The 12620-nt window shown below is 41.5% G+C and overlaps 1 protein-coding gene across 1 annotated transcript; it reads right to left on the bottom strand.

The window, feature by feature from the left end:
- Window positions 1–3045: 3045 nt before the first annotated feature.
- Window positions 3046–8274, bottom strand: pax10 (paired box 10). The gene is made up of 7 exons (XM_041963259.1): window positions 8169–8274; window positions 7790–7984; window positions 6056–6138; window positions 5793–5949; window positions 5377–5450; window positions 3295–3427; window positions 3046–3184 (listed from the first exon to the last, which is right to left on the bottom strand). Exons 1-7 carry the CDS (start codon window positions 8272–8274, stop codon window positions 3084–3086), a joined length of 849 nt encoding a protein of 282 aa, XP_041819193.1. The 3' UTR covers window positions 3046–3083.
- Window positions 8275–12620: the final 4346 nt, after the last annotated feature.

Raw genomic sequence — 12620 nt, 5'->3', positions numbered from 1 at the left:
ATTTCCAAACAACTCTCGAGAAAAACAAAATCAATCAATATTTGCTCAAACCACACAGAACTGGCGACAGTGGCCAAAAACCAGAGCAGTAAAACGTGTTCTCTGATTGGTCAGCAGAATATGCAGACCAGAAGGTTTGATGATTGACTCTGACAATTTCTTGAAATACAGTTTGCAATTTTATTTTTTTAGGTTGAAGTTGCACATTGTGGAAATAAAAAGTCAATTTAATCTTCAATTACATAATCTTTTTTGCTTTAGAGTACACAGATGATTATAGTTTTAGTTCTAATTCTAATTTTGTTAGCAGTTGTGAATTTTCAAACATTGCATTTTTACATCATACACAAATTGAAAATGAAATTCCCATTTGATTAGACAAATTTATTTTGGCGCCTCTGGCCTCCCATAATTATCAGTGAATTTGCAACAATATCAGTTGAAATTCAAAAAAAGAAATGAAGCTTGAAAGGTAGACCTTATTTTTTTTTTACCAGTGTTATTCACATTTGAATCTCTGGGAAAGTGATGACGCTGCATTGAGCTTCCCATCTTAGAGTCCCATTATGACTGTGGGTCATTCTCTCTGCAGACCATCGCTGATGTTATCTTTCCCTCTCTCTCCCTCCCCCTCTTCCTCCTCTCCAGTCTTTGATTCCTGCCGATTCTCAGGGGAACCAAGTGAGTCATGCTATTAGCACAAAATACTGCCCTGCTAATGGTCGGCCAGTTTACTTCATGTCCACTTCATGCTGCTGCACGAGTGGGCAACATGAAAGTCTTTAGTGCTGTTGATTATGACGGACACCATATTTAGTTCATTATTCGTTCAGAGTTCCTTATTTGTCACGTGCGCACAGTCACACTGGAGCAGTTGTTGGTAATAAAATCCCTGTTCTACAATGATCATTTTTTGAAGTGATAATTTCACATCGCTGACCCTCAGATGTCCAGACGGTGGATTTTCAACTCTTGGAGAGTTGGTTTTAACAATGTCCCAAACTCAGGTCAGAAAAAGTACCATTTAAAATAGAATATCTTAAACCTGCATTAACTGATTTTTGGCCTCTTGGGGGCACCAGAAACAAGCTGTAAACACAACTTTGACATATTTTCACTTTTTAAGCTGTTGGCCAGAAAACCAAAACGATGAGCTAAAAAAAAAGCTAAAATGCTAGAGCCAAGAGGAACTACAGAGAAATGACATCAGAAATGAACACTTTTGAATATATATTCATTACACACAGTTTTTATTTTCATTAAAGGGATCCAAGGCCTTCACAAAAGGGTTGACTCTTGGTAGCTATACAGTACTAACACAACACACAACAACAACAGAACCAACACAGAGGACTTATGTGAACGAGTGAAAAGACAGATATAAATAAGAGTTGAAAGACATTTCATATGAGTTTAAACTGAGATGCATCAACAAAACCAATAGTCAGAGGAAAGTGAGCAGAGGTTAAAACCCTGCAAAGTACAGTAACGCTTTTGTACAATACTCGATTCATGTCTGCACGTAGCTGATTGTCTAGAGCGGCTTCTTTTGGTCATGCACAGTTGATTACGTCGTTTCTATTGTATGGACGGTGTTGCAAAAAGATTTCACAGTATTCCCATTTTTATCTCCCGCACCTCCAGCTTTGATTGTCTCACAAGCAAGGGTTTTCATTTGATGGTCCGACAGCCTCATTTTTAATGACGCCTGATTGTCACTGGCTGATGGATGCGGCTCATTAGTGATGTACAAAAAAAATTCCCTGCCAATCCATATGTGTCACTGCTGCTTGTCTTTAGTCTTTTGATTTTCATATTTTCATATATACTGAATATAAAAATTGCTTTACTGTAGTTTGGGGAGAAAATCTGTGATACCTGTACTGTAAATATGTAGCATTTTCATATTTAGCCTTGTATATACTGAATATACTGAATACTGATATGGTGCATCCCTAATAATTTACCTTAACAAATGAAATTTGTGCTTCGAGGATGATTTGAGTCCACAACGTGCTACATTCTTCCCTCCGATAATATCTGACAATATTCCACAGCTATCTTCATCATACACAGATGTCTGTACAAAAATATGCAGTATCAGTCTTAGTGTAATGTTGCTGGCAGGGTAGGTACGACTTACTTTTTTTTTATGGTACGTTTTTAAGTTTTCGTAAAAGTGATTGCCATAAGCAAGTCAAAAATCTTCACAGTAGCCTCACACAGCTCAGGGAACAAACTCGCTATCACAACATCATTGAGCTGCTCGAGTTACAAGAAACTGTGGTCACACTTCACAATACAGACATCTGCTGGCATTTACTTAGTACTACTGGATCACTCACTGGAGCATCTCTGCATGGTAGAATCAGAATCGTAGCCCTGCCGTCTTCTCAGCTTTTGGTATCTGTAAATGTCACGGCTGCAGCTTTTTTTTAAATTCATTTCTTTACATAATCAATATCACAGTTCATATCTCAAAGCAGTCTCCTGCCACCTTTATGGATAGCATTTGTTAAAACGTGTGTAACAAAGGAATCCGAGCTCAAAAGTCCACTTACTGCCCTTCCAGAGACCACATCTCACAGTGTCACAGCTCTGCCTATGAAAGACTGTTTTTTTTCTTTGATCATGATTTGGATCATTAAATATTTGACACAATAATAAAAGGTCGCAAACATTTGACGTTGGGTCCAATGACAAAAGCACTGTCACTTGTTGCATCTCTGGACCCCAAACTCTGACTTTAGCCTGATCCTGACTCCATTTTTAATCCTAAACACATCTTAAACTATTTACAGTCCTGACCTCAGCTCTACGATTAACACACTAACCCAATACCTGAAAGTACTAAGCAAATACCAACATGACCAGAGTACTGTCAAGTGCAACCAAAGCTGCTCTTGGCTGAATTTGTAAACATTTAATGCATTTCGGGGTCTGCAACTCATTGAGGCCCCTCTATAGCTCAGTCCTGTGCTTCCTTAAAACCTGTGTGTCCCCCATAATTGTTTTCTTGACACTTTTTTGTTACATCCCCTTTTTTCCCGTCGTCTTTCGTGTTGGCAGCAATTGTCTGTTGTTCACTGTAATCTGGCCCAGTACTGACCCAGGTTATGACTCATGCCCTGCTGCTCAGCTCCTGGAACCTGGACCGGCACTGAAACGCCGGGCGATATGAGCCCTGAGTGGACAGGAGGGAGAGAACAGACAGCAGGGACAGTTTAATCAGTCTGCAAAGTTTCATTTATCAGGCAAGCAGTCGGAGGCACGGACACGCAGACAGACACTCACCGGTGTTGGAGTTGGCCGAGGGTGGAGTCTGCAGATGAGGGGAGGAGTACGCCGATGAGTCAAAGCTGCGCGGGGCAGAGGGGGATGGAGGTAACATGCAGGAGTAGGAGGAGGCCGACTGGGGAGGAATAGACTGAGGGTGGGCAAAAGAGTGGAGGAGTGAGGGAGAGGAAAGATTTGAGTCAGATTTATATTGAAACAACAACAACAAAAAAAGAACATTTTATATAAAAAAAAAAACCTTGTTTTTAAAGTTGATTATAGCCATTGCTGAGTACCACACTGTAGTATGAAGGCAGTTTGAAGCAGTGAGTGCATGGTTTCAGTTTATCCACATGGAGGTGCTAGAGTGGTGTTGTATGGTGGGAGTGAAGCACAGCAGCAGCGGCCAGTCTTATGACCAGATGGGCAATGTTTCTGTTACTCTTCAATATCCTGTCATTTGTATTTAACAGGGCCGACACAAATTTTAATGCAATTTGTAGATGCTTTTAGAGTGAAGTAATTTTGCATTTTCAACATACTTTCATTCATAAAACATGAAAAACAAGACCAGGTCAGAGGTTAGTATATGGCTGGACCACATGTATATACTGGAGGGTTGACAATTTCAAATGAGCGCTTTTAATTTGAAACGATAACAGGAAGTGGCGGCAAAGCTGAGAGCCTTCGTTTTCTGGAGGACACCAGGAGAGAGCTGCTCTCTCTGGAGCTGTGCTCACTGATCGAGCTCCTTTTTGCTCAACCTAATACAACCCCCCCCCAGCTCTTCAGCCCCTTGTTCTTCAGTTTTGCACAAATTCAGATTGCTCAGTCTTACAGATGTTACAGAAGTATTTATCCTAATACATTTCCTGGCGCCCATATTTTGTATTTCATCTTGATACATTTATTTAAGGCGTATTTGGTATTTTCTTACGAGGCACATTTTGCCCTTCTCTCTGTATTACATATGCACTGTTATTTAACTAATTTTCTTCATGATTTGCTTCTTCCATTGATATTGTGTGATCTTAAATTGATGTTTTTCATTATTTCTTCTGTTGTGGACCGTTTGGAGACTACTACCATTGGAAATTAATTGCAAAACGATGCTGAAAAAGAATTTGCTGCAACGTTTAATTATATTTCCAGCAAAAGCCACAGTGTGCAGACTTTGCAGTTTGTCTTTTGTTTCTGACATTTCATTAGAAGAAGAAGAGAGTCGAGCACTCATTTCAACATTTGTGTAAAACTAGAAAATGTGTGTTTTTATGCTGCTGTTGAGGCTTGGATGATAATTTGGTACAATCAAAGCAAAGCGAATGATAAGTCCAGTGTCCCAAGCTTTTCTAAACTTACCCTAATTAAGCAACTTTATCGCTGCTGCCTCTACTGCTTCTGTGAAACAGTTGGGCCGAACGCATTCAGTTTTAACATGATTTTATCACTGACGTGATAAAGACAGAAACAAATGTGAATCTCCACTCTCTTGGACTGGGTGCTCTGCCTAAAGCCACAAGAACAGTGTTGAAGGGGCAAAGAGATTCAATCAATTTTCAACTGGCAACATTACTGAGTAACAGCTGAGGCTAGTTTACTGTACGAATGTCACAGCTAAACCTGACGAGAATCGAGATTTGAGACATTATTTTTGATATTTAGCCACTTTTTTGCCCCTTAAAGAAATTCAATATCATACCTAAAGTCACTGTATAATTCACATAGTTCCAGATTTGCTTCCTTTTGCCTCTTTTCTTATTTCTTATTATCATATCTTTTGTTGTTGATGCTGTTATTAATAAAAAATGACAGGAAATTTGCTATCATTATTGTTAGTATTTTAACCTGGACAACAGCAATATAAAGAGTTTTGATAAGAAGAAGAATAGATTATGTTATTAACATTAAGAGTAAAAGTATCAGTAGTCTTAATATCTGCAATACTATCTTTTTATTTAAACATTAATTTCATTATCCTGTGTTTTCTACCCTTGACGTAAAGTTCAGGAGTTAATGAACGCGTTCCGCTCGGAGACGATGACCTGCTTCGGTAAAGTTTGGAAGGTGCTGATGAATGATGAATGATGATGAATGTCCAACCTGGACTCCAGATGAGAACACTGACAGGGAGCTGTAGCTGGGCAGGGACGACTCAGCCTGACTCAACATGGACCCTGGAGAGAGACACACACAGCGAGATGGTAAGCGCACACACACACACATACACACACACACACACACACACACACCATGGGAACATCTCGCAGTGGAAATGTTGTAATATAGATGCGCTCTAATGGAGAAAGTCTAATGGTTTGCCTGCCTCCAAATGTCAAGCAGCAGCTCTGAGGTTTGTAATTATAAACTAGTAAAATATTTCTGTCACCAAATCTATAAATCATAGGCAGCTTTAAGTACCACTCATGTGTTGTATGAATGAGCCAATCAGCATGTAAACTGTAACGAGGGAGAGTAATTAAGACTAGAATTACACAGGGCGGTGACCTGGCGTTTACCTGAACTGCTGCCGTGCTGCTGATGATAGACAGACGTGTTGAAGGAAGTGGTCAGAGGGGCTTGGCTCTGCGAACAGGAAGTCACGCCCCCTGACCTCCTTTGATTGCGCAGCTTCTCCTCCCTCCTCCACTTGGCTCTTCGGTTTGAGAACCACACCTGTGAATCAGAGAGTTCTCTTTATGGTGCAGGAGCATGTCACACAACGAGGCATTTTATTACAGGTGGAGCATCGGGGTTAAACAAACTAAAAGGGCTGCCTCACCTGTATCCTGGCCTCCGGTAAATCAATCTTGTTTGCCAATCTCTCCCTCGCAAAGACATCTGGGTAATGCGTCCTTTCAAACTCTGTGGAAGATATTAACTAATGTCAAACACGCAGTGTGAGCCGTAATCGAGGCTGACAGGACAACTGGAGAGCGGCCTGTCTGATAGCCCTCGCTGTGCGGTGTTAACGTGCCTTTTGCTGTGAAAAGCCAGATTCAGACCAGAATGAATCTCAGTCGGCTGATTGGTTCTCTGATTATTTTCCTGCATATCAGGTGATTACTGCTCAAAGATCAGCATTGCTAATTATCCTGCGACGGGATGTTCAAACCCAGGAAGCCGAGATGTATCCTTACAACCATACTTGAAATATTTATCTGTTGCACTTTGTATAAATTATTTATTACTATGGAACACGCAGAAAGTTCAAATGAAAGGATTCAAGTTGAGATGCTGCCTAAGCACTCAGGCTGACTAGAACTAAACCGAAGAGGAAAAAAAAAACCCTTATAGGTTTTCATTTTGTCATCATTTAGCATCTAAATTCTCACTCATCAGCATAAGCTTGTTATTAAACTGATCAGTATTTCTCTCTGGCGCACTGACTTGCAGCCTGTAACGCAGAGGCTTGAGGTGAGCTCACTCCTGACTCAGCGGCTGGTTAAACAACAGCGACTTTGTGTCACTGAGACTTTCTGCTTCGGAGTATCACTCCTCATTGTGGCAGTTAATTTATAGTTGACAAACTGCTGACATTTTTGTTGTTGACAAGTCGAAACGAGAATATGCCTCACCCTCTAACTGACAGTCTGACTCATCCTAATGAACTCTGAGGTTTCAGGTCTGGTAATGGAGACGTCTTTGTGGATTTAACCATCTGCGCTTCTGATGGTAGCTTAGCATGCCAGTAAAAGGTCAAAGGAGAAACCAAAGCATATAAATCAATTAGAATTATGATAGAAATTGCGCTGATTACCAGCGCTGTAAATAACTGAAGACTAAAGTTCACACTGGTGACACATGGTTAATAAATCCATAATGCACAAGATAACAACGCTGGCTCTGTGAATTAAGTCTGTCTCCCAAATTGTTATAATTGGCTTGGTTATAATTGGCGTCTGTGTCAACACATGATTGTTATTGTGCCTTGGCCGTGCACTGAGGTCAGTGTACCTCATTAATGTCATTTGCACAGAGTGACCACACTGATACTCTTCCACTCGGCTGCACAGTGGACATTGCGTCCTTATTTAGCTCAAGGGCCCGCTGCAGCCATATCCAGTCAAGGGTGGCTTTCTGATCCCTCTCATCGGATATCAGGGCTACGAGGGCCAGATCTCGCTGCATAATACAGCCACGGTAATGATGCATTATCAAAACTCTGCTGTACACGCTGCCATGGGCTTTTTGGAGCAGATCAGGAATATTTGAGTGGAGATTCTGGATAATTTGCATCTGGGAGTGATCAGGGGTGGCAGTGTTTGCTCTCTCTTGCACGGATTGACACAAATCGAGGCACGATACCTATTAAACAGCCTGATTTTTGGGTGTAATTTCCCGGCTATTTAGAAAAAAAGGCTGTAAAAAAAAAGAGGCTATAATCCAATAACAAAGGTGTTGGCAGGGGAAAAAGCAGCAGGATAAGCTGCGTCATGACACACTCTGGTCTGGCTGGTGCCCACGGAGGGCGGCGATTGGCTGAATAGCGCTGTGCGTGCTTGCATGGCCTGACCTTTCTCCAGAGCCTCGATCTGCTCCTGCGTGAAGCTGGTCCTGTTCCTCTGCAGCTTCCTCTTGAGCTGCAGCCTCAGCTGAGACTCCTCGCCGTCGTCCCTCTCCACGGGGACTCCTCCCCCTCGGCCCGTTCCCCCTCCCCCCACCTCTCCCCCCATGCTGCCCTCGGTGTCCAGCAGACAGCCCTCAGACACTGGCAGAGAGGAAGGTGACAAAAGAGACGTGGGAGTGTCAGGGGGATTGCAACCACGGATGCAAGGAGGGACACGGTTTAGAAGGAGAATCATGCTTTGACAGGAAGTTGGTGAGACAGCCACAAGTGCCACATTTAACTGATGATCTGTGAGCATTGGCGTGTGTTGAGAATTTCCTCTCACCTGTGCTGTGTTGTGTCTGAACGCCGGTGGGGTCATGGTACCAGTTGTTAGGCCCACTCCAGTTTGAGCCGCTCTGCAGGTTCAGCATGGTTAACTTCTCATACATACTACGAGAGTCCAAACCACCATGAAGAGAAATAAAGAGTCCTGCCCTGCGTGTGTCTGCCCCTGATTAGAGTCACCTTTGGCTCTTCTCTCCCTCCTTCGATCCTCCAGTCCTTCCTCTTGGAGGGTGGGTGGAGGGGGGTGGTGGAAGAAGAGGAGAAGAAGGAGGGGTTCATATCGCATGAGTTCACACATGGTCGGCATTGTGGTGAATTAGCCTCATGATGACAGACAGAAATGGAGTTAGTTACACGCCCGCTGTCGTAACGTGTGTGTGTTATACATTGGTATACTCGTATACCATGGGGAGCTAAGGTACATTAGAACCCACTCTGAAAGCCATGGCATTTATTATGCTACTTGCTTTTAGCTCTATCTGGGCTGATGAGCCTGAGCACGCACACACACACACACACACACACACACACACTTGAGGGAATGCATGAAAAGACACTGCTTTTTTATGTAGCCACAAACTGGCATTGCGCACACACAGAAGCTTCATGATCGAGATCTCCATGAAACATTCGATCAAAACCCATATTTCACTTTCAGTATAAGACATGAGGCATGAATATCATCAACTATATAAACGACTATATGCCTAAGTTAGAGATGAAAAAAAAGCTTCTCTCTTCTCCTCTTATCTTACATTGCCCTTTTATGCAGAATGCAAAGGTATGTCACTACTGAGGCAAATCTGACAAACTACCGCAGCAGCACGATGTCAAAGGTCAAACTTCATTCATTTGGATGAAGCAGCCCTGGGACGACAACTTATCGCCCGATTTTCAGTAACATTCCAGAAATGATTAACTTGTCGTCGACCTTAAAGCCTCCAACAAAGTCCGTATTAAAGAAGTGATCTGACACACGAACATGAAAAGCGCTGCAAGGACTGCATTTTTTTTTTTTTTTTGAAAACTTACCAAGTGTCCAGGTGAAATGATGCGGGGGTCCTGAGCGTTACTTTCCTCCTCTGTGGACCTTGATTCCCCTGCTCCCCCCAACGTCCCTTGTTCTCCAGCTTTGTTGACAATACTGTGTGTGTGTAAAGAGAGAGTAGGAGAGAGATGGAGAGAGTTAGACAGGGTGAGAGAGAGTGAGAGAGGGAGGGGGGGGCTCTGGAGAGAAATGCGTCTGCGGGCACTCTTGTCCTCCAAGCGATGGAGAGAGAGAGAGAGAGAGAGAGGGAGAGAGAGAGAGAGAGGGAGAGGGAGCCACCGAGGGGTGACAAAGTGAGTCAACATCAGTGTCAAGTTTGAACTTAATGCCAGCGAGAGGAGGAGGGGAGGCCGAGAGAGTGGAGCATAAAGCACAGATAATGGAGAGATAGTAGATGATAAATAGATGATGGAATTCAAAAAATCCCACATAAATACTGAGCGTAACTGGCAGTCAGGTGTGTTCAGGCTTTTTTTTTTTACACAAACACATGTGCAACCAGACGACTGACATTTGTGGATTAAACTCGGTGTTCACACCATTTTTTATTGATACTAACAAGAGATGCTTTAAAACTTTGATAAAGCTGTGACATATTCACGTGCACCTGCTATTGTTTTGTATTGTTTTGTACTGCTGTTGTAAATATTGCATTCAGCTGCAGGATATTTTTAGGAATTATCGTGATTATTGGGAAATGAATATTAGGCTTTACAACATGCTGCTATTTTGATTTTTCTTTTCTGTTTAAGCCACTGAACTTTTAGATAGTAGAAGTGTTTATGTAATAAAGATAAGGAGCAACAACGTTACTATATTATTGATTTTCCAATCCATTAGAGACATAATGAAGATGAAAAATCAGAAGATCATGTTAATGTTTAATTAATCATTAAAACATATTAAAACTTAATCTATAACCAGATGTTGTTAGGTAATTTGTTAATAACATTTATCAATAACTGCCACTAAATTATTTTATTGAATTATTTCATTTATTTGATGTAATAATGTTATAAAGATGTCAGTGACTAAAGAAGTAATATTAAATCCCATTGAACCCCCAGATATTTGTTTGATAAGGAAAAGTAATGATACATAATTCCATTTGATTTTTAACTAATTTAATCTCATAAACCATAATAATAATAGTAATGATAATAATAATTATAGTGTGATAAAAGTCATATTAAATAAGATAAATCCTTGTTATGGACAGTACCATTTGAAGTTTCTGTTATATTAAAGTAGGTGTTTGTCTTTAAGCTAATTATTGATTCGTTTTGTGATTAATCGATTAATTGTTTGGTCTGTAAAACACCACAAAATATTGAAAAATCACAGGTTTGTTTTCCTTTTTTTTGGTGATCAAACTAAACCCCAAAAAAGGCAGTTAAAATTACAATAATGTAAGAAAATGAAGCACATTCTCAAATGTTTGGTATTTCTGTTTAAAAAATTATCAAAATGATGTATCAGTAATCAAAACAGCTACAGATTAGTGTTCTCATAACTAATCAATTGACTGTTTCTTTTCTTCATCAGATATTTGATATTTGATACTGAGTGTTTAATCCTAGCACCAGTGTTTTAAGCCTAAAGTGCTGTAAGCAACAGCTTATTTCTTTACACAAGGGCTAAAAAATGCACAGATGTTGAGTAACAGCTTTTCCCACAGCACCTATGTATTGTTCCCTGACTACAGAGGTATTGTTCTCCTGCTTTAACACACTGGCCTTAAAGCTATGGGACAATAAACAAAGGCATTGTCTGAGCAGAGCAGGTTAAAGGAGCACCGTACAGAAACCCGATGGACAACAAGGTCTGATGTGCGGCCTAGGTAATGACGCAGGTATGACGGTATGTATGGGAGAGTCAAAGAGCGAGAGCCGAGCAGAACCGGGGTTTAAATATATCTCTTTGCAGCGGAAGGGAGAGAAGAAGAGAGAGATGGAAGATGGAGGCAGAGGAGAGAGATAGAGAGAGTGAAGAGGAAGTATGTGACTTTGGGGTGGGTGTAGGGGCTTGGGGATGGGGAGGGTGCCAGCTTGTTTTATTTCCGGTTGACAAGACTTTGCGCTCCCTTTCTCTCTGTCGCTCCCTCTCTCTTTCATACTATGCTATTCTTTCTCCGCTGCCCCCATTGCTCTGCCCCCCCTCCCACTTCCCTCTTTCTCTGTTACTTTCCTTCGAGACGTGCCTCGGAGAAAGGAAAGGACTTGACAAGTTCAAAGGTAAAAAGGAGTAAGAACAGCAGAGGAAGAAGCAAATAAAAGTACCAATATCACACTGGAGAAGTACTCATTAAAGTCCTGCAATTAACATTTTACTCAAGTAAAGATACAAACGCATTATTAGAAAAATGCACTTTAAATATCAAAATTAGTGCTTGTTATGCAGAATGACTATATATACTACTACTACTGCATCAATGTTAAGGCTGCATAAACATATGAGCAGCATTTTAACATGCATCGCTGCTACTTTATCTAATGTTGGGTACTCTCATCGATTACAATTCTTCATATTCTACAAGATCATCATATATTTACTGTCAAATCAGAATCTGCACACTAATGAGTGACTATAGCTGTCAAATAAGCGCTGTGGATCGAAAAAATGCAACATTTCCCTCTGAAATTTGGTGCAGCAGAAGAATAAAGTCGTTAAAAATGGACACGCTCTTGCGCAAGTACCTCAGAATTGCACTTTTGTAGAGCACTTGAGCAAGAGCGAGCACTTTGAACATGAGGGGAATGAAAGAAAGTGCAGGGAAGTTGAGTAACAACTGCTTGATTAATGTGAAACTAAACCTAAAGCCCCCCTGTTTTCAAGCTGGTTACCCTGTTGTTTTTCCTTTATTCAGAAATCGTGGTTGCATCTTATTGTGTTCCAGTTGTTGGAATGTGGCTTAACCTATGTGATCCCTGTGTGCTGAGTGCAATAATGTGTGTGTGTGTGTGTGTGTGTGTGTGTGTGTGTGTGTGTGTGTGTGTATATGTGTGTGTGTGTGTGTGTGTATGTGTGTGTGAGAGAGAGAGACGGCCGCGTGCTTCGCTGCAAAGATTCATGTAGCTCCAGGACATGCATTTTTTTTAGTGCATCTTGTTAGTTCATTCCTGTCACCTCTCTCTCCCTCTCTCTCTCTCTCCCCCTCTCTCACTCGCCATCCCTTGCTTTTTCAGCGCTGAAGGGGGGATGGGGAAGGGGTGGTGGACAGGGCTGGGAGAGGAGGGAAGGGTGGGTGGGGGGTGAGGCGGCGGCGGCGGAGGCAGTCACCATGGTTACAATGCCACGACAAATATTCATCAAGTCGTTAAAATAAAAACAAACGGGAGTGCATTATAATTGCTCTTACTGACTGGATCCTGTAATGCGCTCATATATTATGAGTGAGGGGAG

Source organism: Chelmon rostratus, chromosome 21 (genome assembly GCF_017976325.1).
Source record: "Chelmon rostratus isolate fCheRos1 chromosome 21, fCheRos1.pri, whole genome shotgun sequence".
Classification (NCBI taxonomy): Eukaryota; Metazoa; Chordata; class Actinopteri; order Chaetodontiformes; family Chaetodontidae; genus Chelmon; species Chelmon rostratus.
Note: the sequence above shows the minus strand (reverse complement) of the source record. Positions and strands in the feature narration are given on the sequence as shown.